This window comes from Panthera leo, chromosome B2, assembly GCF_018350215.1.
Source record: "Panthera leo isolate Ple1 chromosome B2, P.leo_Ple1_pat1.1, whole genome shotgun sequence".
Lineage (NCBI taxonomy): Eukaryota > Metazoa > Chordata > Mammalia > Carnivora > Felidae > Panthera > Panthera leo.
In genome coordinates this window covers 65,975,086-66,001,181 of record NC_056683.1, presented here as the reverse complement: position 1 = coordinate 66,001,181, position 26,096 = coordinate 65,975,086, and the positions used below count along the sequence as shown (strand labels likewise).

At 39.0% G+C, this 26,096-nt stretch overlaps 1 protein-coding gene and 1 non-coding gene across 2 annotated transcripts; one reads left to right on the top strand and one right to left on the bottom strand.

Moving 5' to 3' along the window:
* The first annotated feature begins 413 nt into the window (after window positions 1-413).
* Window positions 414-26,096, top strand: CGAS (cyclic GMP-AMP synthase). Its single transcript, XM_042937338.1, has 5 exons — window positions 414-1,114; window positions 8,940-9,159; window positions 14,576-14,812; window positions 22,577-22,679; window positions 24,934-26,096. The coding sequence occupies exons 1-5, from the start codon at window positions 482-484 to the stop codon at window positions 25,283-25,285; spliced, it is 1,545 nt and encodes a 514-aa protein (XP_042793272.1). The 5' UTR covers window positions 414-481; the 3' UTR covers window positions 25,286-26,096.
* Window positions 9,490-9,597, bottom strand: LOC122220879. Its single transcript, XR_006203043.1, has one exon. It is a non-coding gene; the product is annotated as a small nucleolar RNA U13 (small nucleolar RNA).

Below are 26,096 nucleotides of genomic sequence, written 5' to 3'. Positions count from 1 at the left end.
GATCCCTCCCCTTCTCTCTGCCCCTCCCCTGCTGGTTCTCCATCTCTCTCAAAAATAAATTTTAAAAATTTTATTAATAAAAAAATAAGAAAAATAAAAAGTTTCTCTGCCAACTTCAATGTGCAAGAAGGTCTGTAGTTCTCCAAAATCCTTTGAGGCAGGAAGCGAGCAAATCCGTCAAACTTTGTTTCAAAGCTCCGGAAAGTGTTTTCTGCTTCCCTCCGCTTTAGCGTGCTTTCCCGCCCAGCCACGTCGCTTGTACTGCCGGGTGAGAAAGTTAGCATCTTTCGCACCACCGTGGGCGGGGCGTAGCTCCCAGGGAACTCCCAGCGTTCACCCAGGGTGCGTGCTCCCCTCCCTGTTTCCTGCGTTCCCGCCAGATTTTTAAGTTTCATTTCTCGCTCTGACTGCTGGCTTCTCCTCCCTCGGCCTTTTCGCGAAGCCGAGTCTCCCGGCTTTCGGGGAGCAGAGAGCGCCAGCCATGGATCACCGGGGCGGAAAGGCCACGAGGACAGCTTCAAAGGCCGCGACCGCTACCTCCAAGATTTCGGCTCAGGGAGTGAAGGGTCTCCGGGAGGAACCTAGCGAATCTCCGTCCGCCCCTGGGGCTACCCGACCCAACTCACGGAAGTGCGGCGCGGTCGGGGCAGCGGGATCCCTGCAGAGGAGGAGCATCCCCGGCTCCCCGGAGAGACCCCAGGTACGCGCGCGGGGTGCCCGCGCCAAAAAGGCGCTTCTGGACGCTGAGGACGCGGTGGAGGGGCAGGCGGTTTCGGCGGCGAAGCTGGAGCCTCCGGCGGCGGGGCCGCCCCTTTCCAGGGTTAGTTCTCGCCGCAGGGGCAGCGCGCGCGCCGCTGGGGAGCAGAGACCCCCGCCAGAGCCCACGGAGGTTCCCAGACCTGGCCCGCTAGTTTCAGCTTCGGGGGCGGCGCCCGGCGGCTGGAATCCCCGGGCGGTGCTAGACAAATTGAGGCTGAGGCGCCAGGAAATCTCATTGGCGGCTGAGACTGTGAACAAGGTTGTGGACCACCTGCTGCGGGGCTTGAAGAGCTGTGATTCCGAATTCAAAGACGTCGGGCTGCTGCGCACCGGAAGCTACTACGAGCATGTGAAGGTGAGCCGCCCAGCGCCTCCCCTCCGGTTCCCGTGGCTAGCTGGGCCCATTTTTCCTCGTCCCTCTCCCCAGCCTGTCGGATAGTCCCAACTCCCACGTTCCCTCACTTCCCTTCGAAAGTAACTCAGACTCTTGTTCTCTTGTGGCCTGTGACATAGTTGTACCCCAAAAGGGGAACACTTGCTCGTTTCTCCATCTATACATCCCACGAATATACAGCTAGCTTGGTTGCCAGCTCTTGTCAAGACCCTGCTGTTGGGGGAATTCAAATATATGGATTCATTTCATGCAAGCAGCTTGAGTTTCTGTAACAGTGCTATACTTGGTGTTCCCTAGTCAAATTCTGAGTTGGGTAATTAGGAGTGGTCTGTGAAAAATTCCACAAAATCAGTATATCTAAGAACATTTTTCCTATGGGAAAAACTGCATAGGAAAAACATCTTCCAGCTGCTCCCAGCTCCCTCTCTCCCCAATTTCTTATACAGATGTCATGGGAAGCTCACAGTGAGTGATGCTCCTTATTTTTTATTTATTTATTTTTTTAAACGCTCATTCAGTTATTAGACAGAGTGTGAGCAGGGGAGGGGCAGAGAGAGAGGGAGACGCTGAATCCGAAGCAGGCTTCATGAAGGCTCTGAGCTGTCAGCACAGAGCCGGATGCGGAGCTCAAACTCACAAACTGTGAGATCATGACCTGAGCTGAAGTCCGAGGCTTAACCGACTGAGCCACCCAGGCACCCCGTTGAGTGATGTTCTTTAAAAATTAAGAGAAAATCTATAGATACTAAAAAAGCGTACTCCCTAAGTACACATCCAATGTGATTGTTTTTAAGTATGTATTCCACATCCCATTTGTGTGTGGCTGAATTATCTTCATTCCAGTATGAATTGAAGATTTAGGAACAGGTTCCTGACTGGAGTTTGTTTCCTGACCGGTGACAGATTTCTAGTTGTGTTTTGGCTTAAGCTGTCAGATTTTTCAGGGCTGGACCGTGCACCTCTGTTAGATCTGTATAAGATCTTAGGAGTAGCATGAACAGAAACAGAGGCTGAGAATATTTCCTTATTAGGTAATTGTAATTTATTTTAGAGTTACGTATTGGCTTTATTCAGTTAACTGCTCTCCAGAAGTAGATGATTATTAAACTCTAGATTTAGGATTTAGGATTATAAACTCTTAAGATAGCAAGCCAAATATTATGCATCTTTGTGTCTCTAAGCCTTAACACATAGCAAGCATTCAAGCAAATGAATAATGAATGTGCTCAAGAAGAAAAGATGGATGGTCTCTCTTAACACCTCTGCCTTCTCAGGGTAGCAGATTCAGATTTCATTCCCATGATAAGCATTTAACCTGATAGCTTTCAGTGAAATTAAACCTTTCATATATTTTTTGTTTTGACTGCCACCTAGATTTTAAACTCCATTGTCACAGAACGTTTTACATAAATTGTATCTTAAACAGCTGTTCATTTCATTGGTGTGGACTCAGTGATGTTTTTGTTTATTGTCAGAAAGACAGTGTATGTATCAGTCTTTGAATCTTAAACTCTTTTAGCACTGAAGACTTTATAATTCCATCTAAAAGTTTTTTGAAAGCCAAGTGAGCAAAACTTTCATTAGATTGTCTTAAGTATGATTCTTCGAGAGAGAGAGAGAGAGAGAGAGAGCACGAACGTGTGTGCGCAAGAGAGAGAGAGCAGGGAGAAACAGAGAATCCCAAGCAGGCTCTGCACGGTCAGCCTGGAGCTGGTCTCAGGGCTTGAACTCCAGAACCATGAGGTCATCACCTGAGCCAAAATCAAGAGTCAGTCGCTTAACGGGCTGAGCCACCCAGGTGGCCCATTAAGTGTAATTCTTATTGTATAAGTATCCATCTGTTCAATTATATGGATGGGATAATAAGACTTAAAAAGAGTGATTATTTTTAGAGAACGTGCACACATGGGGGAGGAGCAGAGAGAGAGGGAGACAGGATCTGAAGCAGGCTATGTATACATTGACACCAGAGAGCCTGATGTGGAGCTCGAACCCATGAATTGTGAGAACATGACCTGAGCTGCAGTTGGATGTTTGACTGAACCACCCAGGCAAAATAAGATGTTTAAAGAACAGTTTCCAATCAGGGGTGCCTGGGTGGCTCAGTCGGTTAAGCGTCCAACTTTGGCTCAGGTCATGATCTCGCAGTTTGTGAGTTCAAGCCCCATGTTGGGCTCTGTGCTGACAGCTCAGAGCCTGGAGCCTGTTTCAGATTCTGTGTCTCCCTCTCTCTCTCTGACCCTCCCCCGTTCATGCTCTGTCTCTCTCTGTCTCAAAAATAAATAAACGTTAAAATTTTTTTTTTTTTTTAAAGAACAGTTTCCAATCAGAGCCAGTCTCCTTTTTTTTTTTTTTTTTTTAAGTAAGTGCTATAACCCCATGGGGCTTAAACTCGGGACCCTGAGATCAAGAGTCCAACACCCAACCAACTGAGCCACCCAGGTGCCCCAATTTTTTTTTTTTAAGTTTTATTTAAGTAATCCCTACACCCAGCATGGGGCTTGAAGTTATAACCTCAGATCAAGAGTCATATGCTCTTATGACTGAGCCAGCCAGGTGCCCTGTCTTTTTATTTATTTTTATTTTTTTATTTAAAAATTTTTTTAAATTCTTTTTGATGTTTATTTTTTAGAGAGAGAGAGCGCGAGCACAAGTGGGGAGGGGCAGAGAGAGAGGGGGACATAGAATCCAAAGCAGGCTCCAGGCTCTGAGGTGTCAGCACAGAGACTGATATGGGGCTCGAACCCACAAACTGTGAGATCATGACCTGAGCCGAAGTCGGCCGCTTAACCGACTGAGCCACCCACGTGCCCTGCCCCTCCTTTTTAAAATCATGCACTGATGGAAGAAATGGAATGAAGTTTGTTTTATCTAAAACATGTATTGATTTTTAAAAACTGATTATAATATATATATTCATTGTAGAGTTGATTCAGTGCCTGGCTCTAGCAGTTAATCCTCTAGCAGGCTCCCATGGCTAGTCCCACCTACATACCACTTTTCTCAGCCTTTTCCATATTCACCCCTCTTCCATGTTGATGTCCTTGGGAAATTAGGAAAAGGATAAAGAAGAGCAATATTATTCATGTTTATTTTATTCACTGTTATCATTTTGGTATATTTTCTTCTGTTATGCATACACTTGGATTTCAAAATTGGATTCCAAACTCTTTCTAATTGTTAAAAGGATAGATACAAAATATACCTCTCAGTAATTTATTTACTTGGTTCCATATTGACACATTTTTATTCATATATTTTACTGTAATATTGTCAAGTTCTAGATGAAATTTGGAAGATTTCTTGTAGAAATTCTCTAATTGCCATTCTATAATATTTTCTTTGCCTCTTTGCATTTTACTAATCATATAGTTTGGGCTGAGTGAAAGGTTATATAGAAATCAAGTAATTGTAGTGGTATTAGCCAGTGGTACATTAACCAGTAAAGAAATAAACTTCAACCACATGCAACAACATGAATGAATCTTACAAACATAATGTTGAACAAGAAAAGAGGAAATAAAGGAATACATAGAGCCCATGTAACAAAGCAGGAAAAAGAAAAGATGCTTAAGATCAGAAAAGGAGTAATAAAACCTACTTATGCAGATGACTTTATTGAATTTTTGTACAAACTATTAGAAATACTGTTGATCCTTGAACGACACAGGGGCTAGGGGCACCAATCCTTCCCCACCCATGCAGTTAAAAATCTGCATATAACTTTTGAGTCCCCAAAAACTTAACTACTAAGAGTCTACTGTGGACTGGAAGCCTTTTTGATGAACAGTATGAATAATACATACTTCGTATGTTACACGTATTATATACTGTATTTTACAATAAAGTAAGGAAAGAAATGTTAAGAAAGTCATGAGGAAGACACAATTCATTTACAATACTGTACTATTTTTAAAAAAAGCAACAAAAACATGTATAAGTGGACCTACCCAGTTCAAATCTGTGTTACTCAACTGTTATCAGTGAATTTATCAGGGTTACTGGATACAAAGTCAGTAAACAGAAATCAAAGTACTTCAATATTCTAACAACAACAAAAGTGCAAATGAAATGTAAAAATACCATTTAAATAGCATCAAGAACATCAAATATTTTAGGAATAACTTGCTAAAGATGATAAAAATTTCAAAACATTGCTGAGTAAATTTGAAAACGGACTAAATAAATGGAAATCTATACCATGTTCAGTTTTCCTCAAGTTGATCTGCATAGATTCAATGCAGTTCAGTCAAAATCCCATCAATTTTTTTGTTTAAATTGACAAGCTAATTATACAATTTATGTGGAAATGCAAAGGACCTAGAATAGCCAAGACAGTTCTAAAGGAGAAAATGTTGGAGGATTTCCCTACCAAGGAGCAAGACTTACTATAAAACTACCCTAATTAAGCAGTTATTATTGGTGCAATGATAGATAAATAGGCCAGTTGAGTAGAAAGTCCAGAAACAGACCTGCATATATAATTCAATTCAATACAAAATATATGCAGTAGTGTAATTCAATGGGAGAAAGGATGACTTTTTTCAGTAATCAGTATTGGGTCAATTGTATATACTTGACACCCATCTACTACACATGATACACAAAAATTAATTCAAGATGTATAATAGGGCACCCGGGTGGCTCAGTCAGTTAAGCATCCTACTTTGGCTCAGGTCATGATCTCACTGTTTGTGAGTTCAAGCCCTGCATTGGGCTCTGTGCTGGCAGCTCAGAGCCTGCAGCCTGCGTCAGATTCTGTGTTTCCTTTGTCTACCCCTCCGCTGCTCATTCTCTCTGTATCTCTCTCTCTCTCTCTCTCTCTCTAAAATGAAGAAACATTAAAAAACAATTTTAAAGATATATAATAAACCTAAAGATGAAAGGCAAAACAACAAAGTTTCTAGAAAAAACATTGAAGAATGTCTTCATAATAATAGGATGTACAAATATTTCTTAAACAGATACTCTCTGTACAAAAACAGATACTTAAACATATACTCTCAATATGTACATATGACAAAGGACTAGTACAAATCGGTAAGAAAAAGATAGACAAACCAATTTAAAATTGAGCAAAAGACTTGAATAGATGCTTTAGTATATAATCCAAATAGCAACAAACACAAAAGATGTTCAACATCATTAATCATCAGGAAAATGTAAATTAAAACCATGGTGTGATTCTACTACACATGTATCCACTAGAATGGCTAAAATTTTTAGACTTGACAATTCCATCTTGGAGAAGATGTGGAGCAACTGAAACTCCCTTACCTTGATAAAGGGAGGATACATTGGTACAACCCTTTTAGAAAATTGACACTTTCTCCTAAAGTTGAAGACATGCTTATCCTGTGGTCCAGCAGTTCTGCTAGGCATATACACAATAGAAATGAGTGCTCATGTTCACCAAAAGGCATATATAAGAATGCTCAGAACAGCTTTGTAATAGTTAAAAACTGGAAATGACCCAAATACTCACAACAGAATAAGTAAGTGTATTGTGATAAATTGCATCAGTTCAATGGAATGTTTCATAAGATGAAAAAGAACAAACTACCAATACATGTAACAAGTAAATCTCATAAACATGTTAAGTGAAAGAAGTCACATGTAATAGAGTACATTTTATATGATTCAGTTTATATGGTGTTTCCAAACAGGTGAACCTCATCTATGTTGTTAGAATAGTAGCTACTCTTGGTGGAGGGTTTCTGAGAGTGAATGGGAATAAGAGAACCTTCTGTGCTCTGTGGATGAGAACAGGGTAGTGCCCACAAAGTTCACAGTTCCTTTTGGGATTCAGCCATTTTTCTTGAATAAAGCCTCCCTGGATTGTTGCAAGCCTTTGGTTAATTTACAGACCTGAAAAATTGAATTGACCATTTCTGCCCATTTGTTGCTTTTATGGAAGAGTGGATTTTCAGAGGCTCTTAATTCATTCCCACTGATGTCACTTCCAAGTGTTTGACCCTCATATTATACCCTAGTCAGCTTAGGCTGCCATAACAAAAATACTTTAAACTGAGTGGCTTAAACAACACAAATTTCTTAGAGTTCTAGAGGCTGGAAGTCCCAAGATCAGAGTGCTAGCATGGTTAGGTTTTGGTGGGGACTTTTCCTGGCTTACAGACAGCCACCTTCTCCCTGGGTCCTCATTCTGTTCCTTATGTGTGGGCAGTGAGAAAGGGATCTCCCTCCTTCTCCTCCTCTTCCTCCTCCTCTGAAGGCCACCAATCCTATTAGATTAGAACCCTACCCTCATGATCTCATTTAACCTTAATTAACTCCTAAAAGCCCTGTCTCCAAGTACAGTCACATTTGGGGCTAGAGCTTCAATATATTAATTTTGGGAGGACACAATTTGGTATACGGGACAGTATATCTCAATTTGGACTAGCCACGTTTCACATGGTCACTAGACATATAGGTACCTTCTTGAACAGTACAGGTCAATAGCTGTACTTGAAGCATGCTCCTGACTAATGAAAGATTTGTGGCTTTTTAAATTTTATTTATTTATTTTTTAAATGTGTATTTATTTTGGGAGAGAGAGAGAATACTCACATGTGTGCACATGGGAGGGGCAGAGAGAAAGGGAGAGAGAGAGTATCCCAAGCAGGCTCCAAGCTGTTAGTAAAGAGCCCAACATGGGGCTCAATCCCACAAACCATGAGATCATGACCTGAGATGAAATCAAGAGCCTGACGCTTAACCAACTGAGCCACCCAGTATCCCCCTGTGGCTTTTTAAATATTTTATTTTATTTTATTTTATTTTATTTTATTTTATTTTATTTTATTTTAGAGAGAGAACATGAGTCAGGGAGAGGGGCAGAGGGAGAAAGAGAATCTTAACGTGGGGCTCAATCCCATGACCCTGGGATCATGACCTGAGCTGAAATCAACAGTTAGATGCTCAGCCAACTGAGCCACCCACATGTCCCTTTGTGGCATTTTTAATATAAGAAAAATGATCATTTATTATAATTGCTGATTCATTTATTATTGTGAGGATGAAAAAGATTCTTTGATGCTCCTAAAATGCTGTGGTTAAAGACACTATGAGTTGGAACTAACACTCACTTGGGTGACCAGAAACTATAACGAGAAGGCCTTTGCTCAACTAGCCAGCACATGGCTACACACATTTTTTTAGACCACTGTGACAAGAGGGTGGCTGGAGTGTGTGTCTTGTCACATAAAAAATAGCACTTAAAGGCTTTTAATTTTATTAATCTGTAAATTCAGAAAAAAACTGGTACAGATTTTTAAAGCTTGCATCATATCATTTAAAATTATTCTAAATTATAAAAATAATGCATACTCTTGGTTTTGTTTTTTTACTTTTTAAAAATTTTTTCTTAACGTTCATTTATTTTTGAGACAGAGAGAGACAGAGCATGAACAGGGGAGGGGCAGAGAGAGAGGGAGACACAGAATCTGAAACAGGCTCCAGGCTCTGAGCTGTCAGCACAGAGCCCGACGCAGGGCTCAAACTCACAGACCTGAGCCCAAACTCACAGATCACGACCTGAGCCGAAGTCCTACACTTAACCCACCGAGCCACCCAGGCACCCCGCATACTTTTGGTTTTAAAAAAAGGGTATGGAACCTACCAACCAAAGCAACAATGCTCTCTTCGCTCCACCAGTCCCACTCCCAGAGGGTATAAATATTAGGGATCTTGCTTTTCAGAGTGGGGATTTTAAGCAGAAATTTCAAGAAAAAAATTGTGTTGCTTGGAAAATATTCACAAGCGAGTATTTTTTACTATTTCTTAGATTTCTGCTCCTAATGAATTTGATATTATGTTCAAACTGGAGGTCTCCAGAATTCAGCTAGAAGAGTATCGCAACAGTGGTGCATATTACTTTGTGAAGTTCAAAAGAAATCCTAAAGGAAATCCTCTGAGTCCGTTTTTAGAAGGGGAAATATTATCAGCTTCTAAGATGCTGTTGAAGTTTAGGAAAATCATTAAGAAAGAAATTGAAAACATTGAAGGTAAGAATTTTGACTTTTGATTCTTTTTTGAAAACTTTATTTATTTATTTTGAGAGGGGGAGAGAAAGAGACAGAGAGGATGCTCATGTGTGTGCTCAGGGGAGGGACAGAGAGAAAGAGAGAGAATACCAGGCTTCAAGTTGTCAGTATGGAGCCTGACTCAGGGCTTGATCTCAAGAACTGTGAGATCATGACCTGAGCTGAAACCAAGAGTTGGACGCTCAACTGACTGAGCCACCCAGGTGCTCCTTGGCTTTTGATTCTTAAACGTCTAATTATACCTACTAATTGCCAATGTACACTCCTCTCATGATCTTTTTTTTCTCCCCACATCAGAGAGGTAAAGTGCCTACTTCATAACAGGGCTTGAGTGAGGCACATGTCTGTCACACAGCAGCTTGGACGCCCAGTCACCACACTAATGAACTACAAAAGGATCCTTTCCTGATCTTTCTTAACCTCCTTGTTGACCACTTCTTCTTAGAAACAACTCTTTGCTCTTGATTTTAGTTACTACATTTTCTTGGTGTTCTTCCTAAAGGTTGATTTGTTCAGTTTGGTTTTCATTGGATATTCACTGAATGGCTGCCTGTGCCACTGGTTACATGTGATTGCATGAAATCCCCTCTTGAAGCTTGTAAACACAAATTACATTAAGTGCTCTAAAGGGAATGAACTGGGAGAAGTAGTAGCAACTGGGATGGAGTAAGACCCCAAGGCTGAAGAGAGCTTGGCAAGTTAAAGGAACAAAAAGAGGCCTATGTGGACAAGGGGAAGAGTGACATGAAATGCAGTTGAAGAGGTGGCCAGGGACCATACTGCAAGGACTTGTAGATCCTGGAAATGAATTCAGATTGATACCATGTTCATTGAAGTTTTAATTAGGGAGTGATGATTTGCTTTGTATTTTTAAAAGTTTACTCTGACTTCTCTGGAGAAGATATTATAAAAAGGCAAATAAAAAAAAAGGAAAGAAAAAGGAAGACATTGAAGTAATTCAGGTGAAAGATAGTGGTGGCTTCGATGGAGGTGGGAATGGAGAGAAGCAGACACATCCAAGCTGTAGCAATGCTTACTTCTGGATTAAGTGTAGGGGGTTCAAGAGGATTGAATTAAAGAAGGCCTCCAGGTTTCTGATTGAGCACCTGTGTGAATTGATTGTGCCCTTTTCTAATGGGAAGGACTGAGGAGGAATGTATTTTAGGGTATGGATTAGGAGTTTTTGGCTTTGGAGATTTTAAGTTAGAGATTCCTGTGATACGTTGAAGTGAGTGTATCAAGTTTGTAATTGGATATGGGTTTGAAGTTCAGAGGATATGTTTGGGCTATATGTAAACACATAAATGGCATTGGCAGTGGATGAGACCACATAGGCAGAGAGCATTGATTAATTTATTCATGAATCAGTATTCATTGATCATCGAATGTGCCAGGTGTTCTAGGTGTTTGGGATATAGTAATGAACAAATAAATGAAGATCCTCACCCTTCTGTACCTTAGTTATGTAGGGACAGACATATAATTTCTAACAAATGGAAAACATAATTATCTTCACTACTAGAAAGTAGTAAGTCCTGTGGTGAAAAGTGTTGGCAATAGGATGGGGGAGGGGGAGTTGCAGTGTTAAGCAGAGTGGCAAGAAGAGGATCCCATTAGAGGTTGAGAAGAGAAGGAGCAAAAGGAGACTAAGTGCAGAATGAGTGGTCAGTGTGTAGAGTGCTACTGACATTCGGAAAACCACTGGATTTAGTCTTCAGTTTTGTGGGAGTTGGTAACTTGGACTTAGCAGTTTCACTGGGGTGTGTGTAGGCATATCTTTACAAAGTTTCAGCTGTAAAGGACATAGAAAGGTGAGTAAGCATGGGGAAGAGGTAGGTTGGGGTCAAGAGAGGCATATTTTAGAATGAGAGATACTGGAATCCTTTGTATAAAGACAGGAATGATCCAGTAGGGAGGGGGCACCCACTGATGGAGGAGAGAGGGAACAGTTGAAAAAACACGGTGGTTAAGAAGGTAAGAAAGAAGGAATCCAGACACCATGTGCAGGGGTAGCCTTTGAAAGGGGGGTGTACGCTTCCTCAGTAGTAATAGGAGGGTAGAAGGATATAATGGGTAAAATGTGGGTAAAATGTGGGTAGTTTTACAGATTTAGTGATAGCAAAATGAGGGCATTCTCCAGGATTTTCTCCTTGGTCCTCTTTCTTCTCTCTCATTATGGTCCCTTCCAGAAGTCTTATCTGGGAGTAGTCTCTAACTATTGCTTGTATACCTCCCAATCCCAAAGCCAGTATCTCTCATCTAGAGATACTGAATTTCTGACCACCAAAGCCACCGGCCCAGTAGCCATCTCCTGTTGGGTGTTCTCCAAACACCTAGAGCTCATTGTGTCTAAAATGAAATACATCTCAGCCCAATCTTTCTTCCTTTTGATTATTCCATATTGAAGAATCAAATCGACATCATTCATTTCTCAGGCCAAAATCCTGGGATGGCATTCCGGACTTCTACCTTCTTCCTTACAGATTTAGTCCATCTACTAGTTCTGTTGATTTGAACCTCTTTAATTCCTCTCACTTCTGCTACTTGTGTCTTTAAAAAAAATAATACAATCTCTATATACTGTTGATTTTTGAACAACAGGACAGTTAGGGGCACCACCCCACATAGTCGAAAATCTGTGTATAATACACATATATAATCTATGTATAACTTAACAAAAAATACACATAATGATCTCCTATGTATAATCTGTGTATAATACACATATAATAATCTATGTATAACTTAACAAAAAATACACATAATGATCTGTGTATAAGTTAACAAAATTTATCTACCAAGAGCTTACTGTTGATTGGAAGCCCTACTAATAACATAAACAGTTGATTAGCACACATTTTGTATATGTATCATATACTATGTTCTTAAAGTAAAGTAAGCGAGAGAAAAGAAAATGTTAAAGAAAATCAAAGGGGATTGCTGCATCTAAATAAAAAAGTTTCTGCATGGTAAAGGAAACAATCAACAGAACTAAAAGGCAACCTACAGAATGGGAGAAGATAGTTACAAATGACATATCTGAGAAAGGGTTAGTATCCAAAATGTATAAAGTAATAATCCAATTAAAAAATGGGCAGAAGACATGAACAGACATTTCTCCTAAGAAGACATGCAGATGGCCAACAGACACATGAAAAGATGCTCATTATCACTTACCATCAGGGACATGCAAATCAAAACTACAATGAGGTATCACTTCACCTATCAGAATGGCTAAAATCAAAAACACAAGAAACAACGGTTGTTGGCGAGGATGTGGAGAAAAAGGAACTCTTGTGTACTGTTGATGGGAATGCAAACTGATGCAGCCACTCTGGAATAGTAGAGAGGTTCCTCAAAAAGTTAAAAATAGAACTACCATATACTCCAGCAATTGCAATACTGGGTATTTACTCAATACAAAAACACTAATTCAAAGGGATACATGCGCCCCTATGTTTATAGCAACATTATTTATATTAGCCAAGATATGGAAGCAGCCCAAGTGTCCATTGATTGATGAATGGATAAAGAAGATGTAAAAAAAAAAAAAAAAAAAAAAGATGTATTATATATACACAATGGAATATTATTCAGCCATAAAAAATGAAATCTTGCCATTTGCGATGACATGATGGAGCTACAGAGTATTATGCTGAGTGAAATAAGTCAGTCAGAGAAAGACAAATACAATATGATTTCACTCATGTGTAATTTAAGAAATAAAACAAAGGAGCAGAGTGACACAACACAGAGTACTAATCACTATACAATCATGGCCAAGGAGCAAAGTGACAAAAAGAGAAAGGCAGACCAAGAAACAGACTTTTTTTTTCTGTTTTAAAAATATTTATTTATTGAGAGAGAGAGCACGCACATGAGGGAGAAAGAAAGGGAGAAAGAATCCCAAGGAGGCTCCACACTCAGGATAGAGCAGGATGCGGGGCTCAATCCCATGACCATGAGATCATGACCTGAGCCAAAATCAAGAGTTGAATGCCTAACGGACTGAGCCACCCAGGCGCCCCGCAAGAAACAGACTCTTAACTATAGAGAACAAATTAACAGTTACCAGAAGGGAGGTGGGTGGGGGGATGGGTTAAATAGGTGATGGGGTTAAGGAGTGCACTTCTTGTGATGCGCACTGGATGTGGTAAGGAAGTGTTGAATCACTATAGTGTATATATGAAACTAATATTAGACTATATGTTAACTAACTGGAATTTAAAAACTTAAAGAAAAAAAGAAAATCATAAGGAAGAAAAAATACATTTGCAGTGCTATACTGTATTTACTAAAAAAAAATGCATAGAAGTGGACCTGCACAGTTCAGACCTGTGTTGTTCAAAAGTCAACTGTATTTAAGGTGTACAACATGATGTAATACACATATACATGGTGAAATGATTTCAGCAGTCATGCCAATTAACTTATCTTCTCACATAGTTGCCTTTTCTGTGTGTGGTGAGAGTACCTGAAATCTACTTTCTTAGCTCATTTCTAGTAAACAGTGTAGTAAGTAGTGTTAACGATGGTCATCATGATGTACTTTAGATCTCTGTACATACTTGCCCTACATAACTGTAACTCTGTACCCTTTGACTAACATCTCCCCATTTCCCCCCACTCTCTAACTCCTGGTAACCCCCTGGTAACCACCATCCTACCCTCTGCTTCTATGTATTCTACTTTTTTAGATTCCACATATAAGTGAGGTCATACAGTATTTGCCTTTCTGTGTCTGGCTTATTTGACCTTGTGTAATGCCCTCCAAGTTCATCCATGTTGTCACAAATGGCAAGATATTCTTTGCTAAGGCTGAATGATACTCCATGGTATGTATGTACCACAATTTCTATATCCATTCATCCATCCATGGATACCTAAGTTGTTCCATGTCTTGGCTGTTGTGAATAATGCTGTAGTAACATGGATCACTCCCTGTGTCTTCATGCCTACTGCTTCTGTGATGCTGCAGGCATACAACTTCTGTGTTGGACTGTTGCTGTGGTCTTCTCGATTGCCTGTCTCCTCCCTGCCATTCATCTGGTCTCTTCTCTAGGCTTCCCTCCAAAATGCCATCCATAAATTTAAGTGAAAAGTTAATCACAGCACTCCCAAAGCCCACAGTCTTCATGGGCTCCTCATCATTTATACCAGACAGAATCTTGACAATGCTTCCCCATGGTAGGTATTGATAAATATTGGTGAAATGAGGAAAACACTTTGCTTTGTGGGGTCAGTTTTGCTTTAGAACTAATTTGCACCTTACACTTAGCACTTTATAGATCTCCAATTACAGATATATTATCTTCCCTATATTTTCAAAGAAAACTGGATTGATAAATGCTATCTTCCCTTTTATGTGTTTAAACAGATGTCGTTGTCCAGAGGAAGAAGAGAGGGAGTCCTGCTGTAACACTTCTTATTAGAAAACCTAAAGAAATATCTGTGGATATAACCCTGGCTTTGGAGTTAAACACCAGCTGGCCTGCTAGCACCAAGAATGGCCTGCCCGTCAAGGACTGGCTTGGAACAAAAGTTAGAAGCAGTCTAAGACAGCAGCCATTTTACCTGGTCCCCAAGCATGCAAAGGAAGGAAATGGTTTTCAAGGTATCTTGAATATGAAGGTTAACTTAAAAACATATAAAAGAGTTGTCTGTGTTTTTTTTCTTTTTTTTTTTTTTTTTTTTACGTAAGCTCTATGCCCAGTTCATGGGGCTTGAACTTCCTACCCCATGATCAAGAGTCACATGCTCTAATGACTGAGCCAGCCAGGCGACCCAAGGGCTGTTAATGTTATATACTAGGGCAGTGTAACTGGTGCGGTTGGCATTTCAAGAGCCATAAGGCTAAGTAGACTACAAGGTGAGAGTTTGGTGAGAAAGGGAATTGAAAAGGGCATAGTTGTAGTAGTAATATCAAATACTTGGTTTTAAAATATCATCTCACCCACATTTCAAGTTTATTTTTAGTTTGTTTTCAATAGAGAAAGGCAGTACTGGCCTTGGAGTCAGACTGCCCTGGATCTGAATCCTGAGGCTTCTTCTCTTACTAGGTGTGTGATCTTGGGCTAGTTAACCAAGTCTCTCAAAGCTACTTGAAAGTTTACAGGGCACCTGGGTGGCTCAGTCAGTTGAGCGTCCAACTTCGGCTTAGGTCATGATCTTGCAGTTCGTGAGTTTGAGCCCCGCGTCGGGCTCTGTGCTGACAGCTCGGAGCCTGGAGCCCGCTTTGGATTCTGCGTCTCCCTCTCTCTCTGCCCCTTCCCTGCTCATGCTCTGTCTCTCAAAAAGGAATAAATGTTAAAAAAAAAAAATGTAAAAAAAAAAGCTACTTGAAAATTTCTGGGAAGAGAAAAAATGAGACACTTTATGTAAAATCACAGTTCATAGGACACCTGGGTGGCTCAGTCGGTTGAGCGTCCGACCTTGGCTCAGGTCATGATCTCACGGTTCTTTTTGTGAGTTCAGGCTCCACATGGGCTTGCTTCACTAAAGTCAGAGCTTGCTTTGGATCCTCTATCCCCCTTTCTCTACCCCTCCCCCTGTTTATTTATTTAATAAATAAATATTAAAAAATAAAATCCCTAGTTCAGCACAAGGCAGTTATATATTATTAATTTATCAGAGTCTAGACTCTCATTCCCAGCCATACTTCTTTTCTTCTGTCTTCTTCCCCTTCCACTGCTCCTCATGCAGCTAGCAGACCTTTGCATCCTCAGCTACAGTTGGTCTTCTCACCTGTGTACTCTGGCCTCACGGGTAAGAACAGGTTTTCAGATGGTGCTCTTGGGTAACATTCAGGTTCTGAGTTAGTCTACAGCTAAAACATTCAAGGCTGAGTTAGTCTACCTAAAATCAGGTTAGCTGATTATTTTATTTTTGTCTTATAAATTAAGAACTTTTGGTACCTAGTGCACCTGGATTCCAGGGATATGGAAAAGATCATGAAATGTATGAACCACGTTACAAATTAGTATTCTGAACAAATCTTGGAATTCATTGATCATGCTTAGTTTGATGGCTTATGTTTTGTGGACTCATGATAACTTTTTATATTGCGCATATATAGGAGTCGTTTTCTGCAAGAAAGGTTGTTTTGTAAGAGGATATTACATATATCATTATTCATAATTTTGTAAAAGGAACATAGCTTTCTGTAAAGAGGGGTTCCACCCCTGGATAATTTCTAGAATAGCTGCCCAAGAAACCCTCACTGTATGTGATACAGAAATCTTAACAGGACCCATACCACCCTCTTAGTGGTCTGCTACCGACTGCCGTGGGCAAGACTGGGAGACAAATCAAATTAGGGATGAGAGAGTCCTTCAGTGGTCCTGTGGGTAGTTCGTCACATCCTTGCATTGAGATGAAAGTGGATGCTTGTGATGGTTGCTCAGCTGACCTTTGCTCTCCATTACCTTGGCTGTTTTCCTCCTATCATTGCAGATTATCTGTGTTCAGGCAAGTATGCCCCTCAACCCCCATCTCTATCTGAAAGACTGAACAGAGGGGCATGTTAGCAGTGAAAATACTCATGCTAGATTGCAGACATGTATATCACCTATTTTAGTTTTTCTCTTTCCAAACATTTTACTTTAAATGTTCTGGTCTTATAAGCTATATTTTTAAAAATATGATTTGTTTGGTTTTTACTTACAAATTTTTAAGAATTTTAAAAATCTTTCCACCTGTTTCAAAATAATACCAGCATTGTTATCAAGAGTATAATTGAAAAAAAAACACTTTAAGATTTTTTGTAGTTCTTTTGTTCTTAAGATAAAAGGACAGTCAAAATACCAAGCTTAAATCCACTTGAAAGAATTTCTCCAGGTGGTTAAGCTACCCAACTCAAAATAGTTAGGTTTGTTTGTTTCATTATGGTTTTAAATTTTACATGCTAGATTTTCAATTTTGATTTAATTTTGTCTCATAAATGTATAAGGCATTCACATGGTTCCAAAGTCAAAGCTACAGAAAAAGGAATTTCTAGAGGACCACAGCTTCCATTCATGTTTGCTCTACACTGTTCTCTCCTTCCCTGACTGGAAACCCTCTTTATTGTTTTTTGTTTCGTCGTGTAAGTAAATATATACTTTTATCTTTTTTTTTTTTTTTAAGCATTTATGTATTTTTTGAGAAACAGAGTATGAGCGGTAGAAGGGCAGAAAGAGAGGGAGTCACAGATTCGGAAGCAAGCTCCAGGCTCTGATCAGCACAGAGCCCGATGAGGGGCTTGAACTCTTGAAACGCAAGATCATGACCTGAGCCGAAGTCGGATGCTTAACCAACTGAGCCATCCAGACACCCCATATACCTTTATCTTTTAAGATAAAAAGTACACCTCCCTTTTTTCAGTTAGTGAGATATTTTGAAGATAGAGTTTTGGCTTTATATAAAGGTAGCACTCATTTCTTTTCTCAGTCTGTTTTTACAGCTGATCAAGGAGTAAATCCATATATAAATCTGCTGGACATTGCCAGATCACCCCCATAGGGACTGCACAATTTGCATTCCCACAGCCATGTATGAGAGTACCTATTTCACTCTCAGCCTTAGCAACCAAACTCCTTAAACTTTGGAATTTTCGCGAATAATTCAAAAAGTAAGAAGTGAAATCTCAATGTAGTTTCAAAAATAAACTTTTAACTTTCAAATAGTTTTAGATTTGCAGGAAAATTGAAAAGATAGTAGAGTTCCTATATACTCCATACCTGTTTCCTTATCTTTAACATCTTACATCAATATGCTACATTGTCATAATTAATGAACAAATATCGATTGTTAACTAAAGCCCATACTTAATTCTGATATTCTTAGTTTTTCCCTAATCTCCCTTTTCCTGTTCCAGGATCCTATGTAGGGTACCACATTACATTTAGTCATCATGTCATCTTAGGCTCCTCTTAACTGTAACAGTTTCTCAGTCTTTCCTTATTTTTGGTGCCCTTGATAGTTTTGAGGAGCACCAGTCAGGTCTTTTGTAGAATGTCCCTCATTGATAGGTGTCTGATGTCTTCTTGTGATTAAACTGGAGTTCTGGGTTTTGGGCGGAAGACAACAGAGGCAATGCCATTCTCATCATATCCTATCAAAGGCACATGCCACGAACATGACTTAGCATGGTTGTCGTTGAACCAGGCTGAGGTAAGCCATTTGTCAGGTTTCTCCACTGTTACTCTTTTTCCCCTTTTTCATACTGTTCTATTTGGAAGTCACTGTGCACAATTCACACATAAGAATTGGGGAGTTGGGGTGCCTGGGTGGCTCAGTAAGTAAGCATCTGACTTCAGCTCAAATCATGATCTCATGGTTTGAGGGTTCAAGCCCTACATCAGGCTCTGCGCTGATAGTCTGACCCTGCTTTGGATTCTCTGTATCTCTCTCTGTCTGCCCCTCCCCCCGTCTTCCTCCCACCAAAAATAAATAAACATTAAAAAAAAGAATGGCAGAGTTATGCTCCACCTTTTTAGAGCACAGTATTTACATAAATTATTTGGAATTCTTCCTCATGGGAGATTTGTCTCCTTTTCCCCATTTATTTATTTGCTTAAGCAGTCATATTAGTAAGCACTCATGGGTATTTTTTTTTTTTTTTATGTTGAGCTATAATCCAGTACCACTTAATTTTATTGTCTAAATTGTTTCAGCTTTTGCCTTTGAGAGCTCTTCCAGTTGATTGCTGTATCCCTTGACATACTCCCCCGTAGTTGGGGGTGGAGTTTGTTTTATTTTGTTTTTAGTACTAACTCACTTTCTGGTAACTACAAGAGGCTCCAGGCTCATCTTGTGTATTTCCTGCTTCAGTCCTAGAATCAGCCATTTCTCCAAGTAGCCCTGGATCCTTTTATTGGGAAATGTACTAGAAACCAAGATCGGGGCGCTATGCGTGCTCTGCTACCAGGGTGTCATCACTCTCAGCTAAAAGAGCAAGGAAATATATATACATATAGTGACCCCAGTGTATACAGATATCTATAAACATTTCTATGTGTAACCGCCTGTATTTATATTATCAACTGGAATACAGAGCTTATGTACAGTTTCTATTGCCTTCAGTCTCAGAGACAACATTTCCAAAGTAACTTTCTTTGCTTCCACCCCCCTCCTTCAGGGAGGTTTTTTTGTTTCTATACCAGCCCCCTTCAAGGAGGTTGTTTCATACATTTGTAATATAGTTAGAGTCCCTTCTGCTGGTCTGCGTTATTTCCTGGGCTTACTTGATCTCTTAAATGACTTTTTAAAGTTGTCATACTTCAAGGTTCACTGTGCTATAGAGTTGTTCTGATTTTGGCAAATGCATTGTATCATGTATCTACCTTTACATAATAGCTTCACTGCCTTAAAGAGCCCCCCATGCCTCATTTATTCAACCCTCTGGCAACCACTGATCTGTTTACTATCTCTATAGATTTGCCTTTTCCAGAATGGTATAAGTGGATTTCATAAATGGATTTATACAGTAATGAGCACCCCTAGCCCAGTGCCTTTTCCATATATTTATTGTCTGTATATTGTGTAGCTATTACTAAAGTCTTTATTCTGTCCAATTAAAACCTCTGTCCTTGTGCTATACCATAGTATCATACATAATGTAGCTTTAGAAATCTTGATATCTGGTAGAGCAAACTCTCCCACTTTGTCCTTCTTCAAGAGTATTTTAGATATTCTTGAGCCTTTGTGTTTTCATTAAAATTTTGGTATCCTCTTGTCAAGTTCCACAAAAACATTTTTTTTTGGAATTTTGATTGAGGGTACATTGAATCTATAGATAAATTTGGGGAGACTTGATATATTTATAATAATGAGTCTTCCAATCCATGTACAGCGTGCACATCTCTATTTATTTAGATTTCCTCTAATACTTCTCAGTGAAGTTTTAGAATTTCCTTTTTTTTTTTTTATCTATTTATTTATTTATTTTTAAATTTACCTCCAAGTTAGTTAGAATAGTGCAACAATGATTTCAGGGGTAGATTCCTTGATGCCCCTTACCCATTTAGCCCATCCTCCCTCCCACAACCCCTCTAATAATCTTCTGTTTGTTCTCTGTATTTAAGAGTCTCTTATGTTTTGTCCCCCTCCCTGTTTTTATATTTCTGCTTCCCTTCCCTATGTTCAACTGTTTTGTCTCTTAAAGTCCTCATGATTGAAGTCCTATATTTCTCTTTCTCTGACTTACTAATTTCACTTAGTATAATACTCTCTAGTTCCATCCATGTAGTTGCAAATGGCAAGATTTCACTCTTTTTGATTGCTGAGTAATACTCATTGTGTATATGTGTGTGTGTATATATATATATATATATATATATATATATATATATATATACACCCATCTTCTTAATCCATTCATCCATTGATGGACATTTGGCTCTTTCCATACTTTGGCTATTGTTGATAGTGCTGCTATAAACATGGGGATGCATGTGCCCCTCCACAACAGCATACCAGTATCCCTTGGATAAATACCTAGTAGGGCAATTGCTAGGTCATAGGGTAGTTCTATTTTTAAGTTTTTGAGGAACCTCCATACTGTTTTCCAGAGTGGCTGCACCAGCTTGCATTCCCACCAACAATGCAAAAGAGATCCTCTTTTCCACATCCTCGCCAACATCTGTTGTTGCCTGGGTTGTTAATGTTAGCCATTCTGACAGGTGTGAGGTGGTATCTCATTGTGGTTTTGATTTGTATTTCCCTGATGATGAGTGATGTTGAACATTTATTATGGGTCAGTTGGCCATCTGGATGTCTTCTTTGGAGAAGTGTCTATTCATGTCTTTTGCCCATTTCTTCATTGGATTATTTGTTTTTTGGGTGTTGAATTTGATAAGTTCTTTATAGATTTTGGATACTAACCCTTTATCTGACATGCCATTTGCAAATATCATCTCCCATTCTGTCGGTTGACTTTTAGTTTTGCTGATTGTTTCCTTCACTGTGCAGCAGCTTTATATTTTGATGAGGTCCCAATAGTTCATTTTTGCTTTTGTTTCCCTTGCCTCTGGAGACATGTTGAATAAGAAGTTGCTGTGGCCAACGTCAAAGAGGTTTTTGCCTGCTTTCTCCTTGAGGATTTTAATGGCTTCCTGTCTTACATTTAGGTCTTTCATCCATTTTGAGTTTATTTTTGTGTGTGGTGTAAGAAAGTGGTCCAGGTTCCTTCTTCTGCATGTCGCTGTCCAGTTTTCCCAGCACTGGTTGCTGAAAAGACTGTCTTTATTCCATTGGATATTCTTTCCTGTTTTGCCAAAGATTAGCTGGCCATACGTTTGTGGGTCCATTTCTGGGTTCTCTATTCTGTTCCATTGATCTCAGTGTTATTGTGCCAAAGTTTTAAAGTTTTCTATTTAAGTTTTGTATATATTTTGTTAGATTTACTCATAGGAAGTTGTAACTTTTTATTATGAAAAGTTTGAAACCAATAGAAAAGTAGACTGAAGAACATACACGTACCTGTCACCCAGCTTCTTTTGTATTTTCTATGTATACAATTTTATCATCTTTCAATAATAATAGCTTTATTTCTCCCTTTCCAGTGCTATGTCCCTGTTTTTCCTTCCCTCACTGTGCTTGTTAGGATAGCCAGTGCAGAAATGAGGATAACCAACATCCTGTCTTCCTAATTTCAAAGGAAAAACCTCAACTTTTTGCCTTATATTATCATAGCTAGGTTTTTAAAAATCTACCTTTGCTGAGAGATGTTTTTTTGTTTAAATTATATATATTAAATTTTATTAGCTGCATTTTCTGCTTCTATTGAGATGACCATATGTTTTTCCTTTATTCTGTTAATGAGACAGTATATTGATTAATTTTTAAATTACAAACCAATCATATATTTCTGGTATAAAAACAACTAGATAATAGGATAGTCAGGCGAATGTAAAAGAGATGGCCATGGTAAAACTCTAGAAGTGGGGGGGGGGGGGGAATAATTTTATTCTTATATAAACTCTCCCAAGGAGTAGAAAAAAAGGAAATGTTCCCTAGCTCATTTTACACGAATACCAAAACTTGCAAGGATGGTACAAAAAAATAAACAAAAATTTTGAATCAGTTGATTCAGATTATTTTTGAAACAAAATATTAAACTGAATTTAGCAATATATAAAAGGTAATACATTCATCTTATCATGCTAACTATATTATGCTCCTGATGCTCCCCTCCATTTTTCCTATTTCAACCCATTATTTGCTTCAGATCACTTGTTTTAATATGTAATTACATTATGTGTTCATTTCTTTTGGTCTGTCTCCCTTTAGAAATCTTCCAGAGTGATATTTTAATGAAATAATTTCAGTATTGTGTTGTTTATATATGGATGCTTTTGATAAAGTACTTTTTTTTTTTTTTTTTTTTTTGGAAATTAAGAAGAAACGTGGCGGCTCTCTTTCTCTCACATTGAAAAGGACATTTTGAAAAGTCACGGACAATCTAAAACATGCTGTGAAATTAATGGGATGAAGTGTTGCAGGTAACTTCATTATTTTGTTAAATGGCAAATTACCAATGGAATGTTTAATTCTTTGTTGATTTCATAGCTCCAGTCTGAAGATGATCATTGTTGAGTTGAGTCCTGGGGGCAGCACATGGCTGGATCGACCCTGGAGTATTATCTAGAGTGTGAGCATGAAACCAGGGAAGCCAGATCCAAGGGACCAAGGAAATAGTGTTAGAAGGCAAGGCCAGGGAGCATAGTAAGTCCTGAACCTGGATCAGATAGTTGTATGAAGTAGGACAGAGTGAGAGGATATGAACACTCGCCATGGCTAGCCACGACAATTGGATGTGTCTGAGTCGTCTGGTTGCTTTAAGGTAATGAGCATTAATGTCACATAATGGGAGGAGACTAAAAGATTACTCTTATTGGATACTGGTGCCTGCTTTGAGATGGTTTGTTCGTGGTGAAGGCCAGGGACTGATTAGCTCTGCTTGGAACAACACTAAGAAGTAATTATTTTTCTTGTTAACATATGCACTGTAAAGAGCTGAGATTGAAAAGAGTTTTCAAACTCATCATTCGAGTTTCTAAAGTTGTCTAGTAGAAGGGTCACAAAAGTTAAAAGGTCAAAACAAGAATGCCCCACATGCAGGCACGGGAGATTAAGGCTTCATATGTAGGCTTTGAAACAGGCATTAAGGAAAATATATTTCCTGGGGCGCCTGGGTGGCTCAATTGATGAAGCATCTAACTTCAGCTCAGGTCATGATCTCACGGTTCGTGGGTTCAAGCCCCACATTGGTCTCTGTGCTGACAGCTTAGAGCCTGAAGTCCGCTTTGGATTCTATCTGTGTGTGTGTGTGTGTGTGTGTGTGTGTGTGTGTGCGTGCGTGTGTGTGCGCGCCCCTCCCCTGCTCTATCTCTCTCAAAAAAAAAAAAAACCATAAAAAATTTTAAGTTAAAAAACGAAAAATATCTTTTTTATTTTTTAAGTTTAAAAAATTGTTTCAAGTTTATTTATTTTGAGAGAGAGAGTGGGGGAGTGGCACAGAGAGGGAGAGAGAGAATCCCAGGCAGGCATCACACCATCCACATGGAGCCCAACGTGGGGTTCAAACCCACAAATACAAGATCATGATCTGTGCCAAAATCACGAGTTGGGTGCTTAACCAACTGACCCACTCACCCAGGGACCCCCTCTCCTTTTAAAGTTTTACTTAAGTAATTTCTATACCCATGTGGGGCTTGAACTCATGATCCCAAGATTAAGAACTGTACCCTCCTCCCAGCTAGCCAGCCAGGCACCCCCCAAAAAATATATATTTTTTTTAATTTTCTTTTTTTAGCATTTATTTATTTTTTGAGAGGCAGAGAGAGACAGTATGAATGGGGAAAGGACAGAGAGAGAGGGAGACACAGAATCCGAAGCAGGCTCCAGGTTCTGAGCTGTCAGCACAGAGCCTGACGTGGGGCTCGAACTCACAGTGAAATCATGACCTGAGCCGAAGTCATACACTCAACAGACTGAGCCACCCAGGTGCCCCTATATTTCTAATAAGCCTAAATAGTTTTATAAACATTAAATTTTGTTAACTACGAAATAACTACGAAAATCATTTATTTATTTTATTATCTTTTTAAGTAGGCTATATGCCCAACATGAGGCTTGAACTCATGACCCTGAGATCAAGAGTCACATGTTCTACAGACTGAGCCAGTCATCTGCCCCCATTTTGTAAAAATTAAAATGAGATTTTTCTAGGTACTAAATGACTGGATGAATAAATATCTGCCAGTTTCATATAGTTGAATCTATCCTGATAGAATAAAATATTTAAGCTAAAAATAAGAGGGGAGAATAAAATGTGTTTGAAACTTGAAAGCATATATTTGAAAACAGGTTCTAGAATGGCCCTATAATTACATATCTTTATTTTTAATTTTTTATATATTATAATGTCTGTATTGTTTATTGTATCTTTTTTTTTTGTATCTTTTTTTTAATGTTTACGTATTTTAGAGAGCAAGCAGGGGAGGGGCAGAGAGAGAGGGAGAGGATCCAAAGCAGGCTCTGTGCTGACAGCAGAGAGCTTGACGTGGGGCTTGAACTCACAAACTGTGAGATCATGACTTGAGCAGAGTTGGACACTTAAACCAGCTGAGCCATCCACACGCCCCTGTTTATTGTATCTTTGTATTTTTTTCCTGTTACATGCCTAAAGCTTTTTGTGGAATGAAGCAGGTTGTCAATAAAAAAAAATAAGTGGTTTTCTTTTTTATTCAACAGGAAAGATTGTCTAAAACTAATGAAATATCTTTTAGAACAATTGAAAATAAAGTTTGAAAACCGAAAGGAACTGGATAAGTTCTCCTCTTACCATGTGAAAACTGCCTTCTTTCATGTATGTACCCAGGAGTCACAAGACAGTCACTGGCACACTAGAGACCTGGAGCTCTGTTTTGATAACTGTGTGGCATACTTTCTTCAGTGCCTCAAGATAGAACATCTTGAGCATTATTTTATTCCTGGATTCAATCTATTCTCTCGGGACCAAATTGACAAAATAAGTAAAGAATTTCTATCAAAGGAAATTGAATATGAGAGAAACAATGGATTTCCAGTTTTTCATAAACTTTGAAATTATATTTTTAAAAAGAATCAAGAATTAGAGTGACTTTATAATATTGCAGTGTTTGAAATTTGTCACATTAATGATTAACTAAAATGAATGTAAATCATTTAACTCTTTTGTCTTAATGAACTATAATCAGTATAAACAGATTGATTATCCTAGGAAAGAGGTTAGTCAAGGAATAAAGAAGCAAAAGGAGTATTTACAATATAAAAGCTTTACTAGACTGGAATGAAAAGGACAAAATACTTATCACCTGAATTAAATTCATCAAGCACTTAGTAAACACCACTTCTCACCTAGCACAAATGTAGAAATTTGCAAGAGACGTTAGAAATGATCATTGCCTCCATAAAAATGGCAGACTTTGTTCAATGCTCAAACATATTTGGAAGCAATGTCTTGTCACATATGCCAGAATCAGTAAGAAGGAAATGAAAAGTCTACATCATCTCTACATGTCTCAGGAAATCCATGTCATAGCAAAATATAGAATAATGCACATGGATAAATATAAAACATACAACTTACTTTTATTATATTTAGTAACACTTTTATATATATTTCTGAAAAGGCAATACATGCATATGGTACAACATTCAAAGAAACAGGTACTTCCATACCTGCTATTTCCAAATGTTACCCTTTCTCCTCTGTGCTCAGGCAGCATTCAACTTAGAAGCAGCTGCTGTTTGTTAACTTTTTCCCATTCATACATTTTGCACATTTTCTTATTGGCTATTTTACTGTTTTCTCATTTTTTGTAGTTCTTTATATATTTTGGATACTTACGCTTTGTTGGTTGTCTGTGTAACAA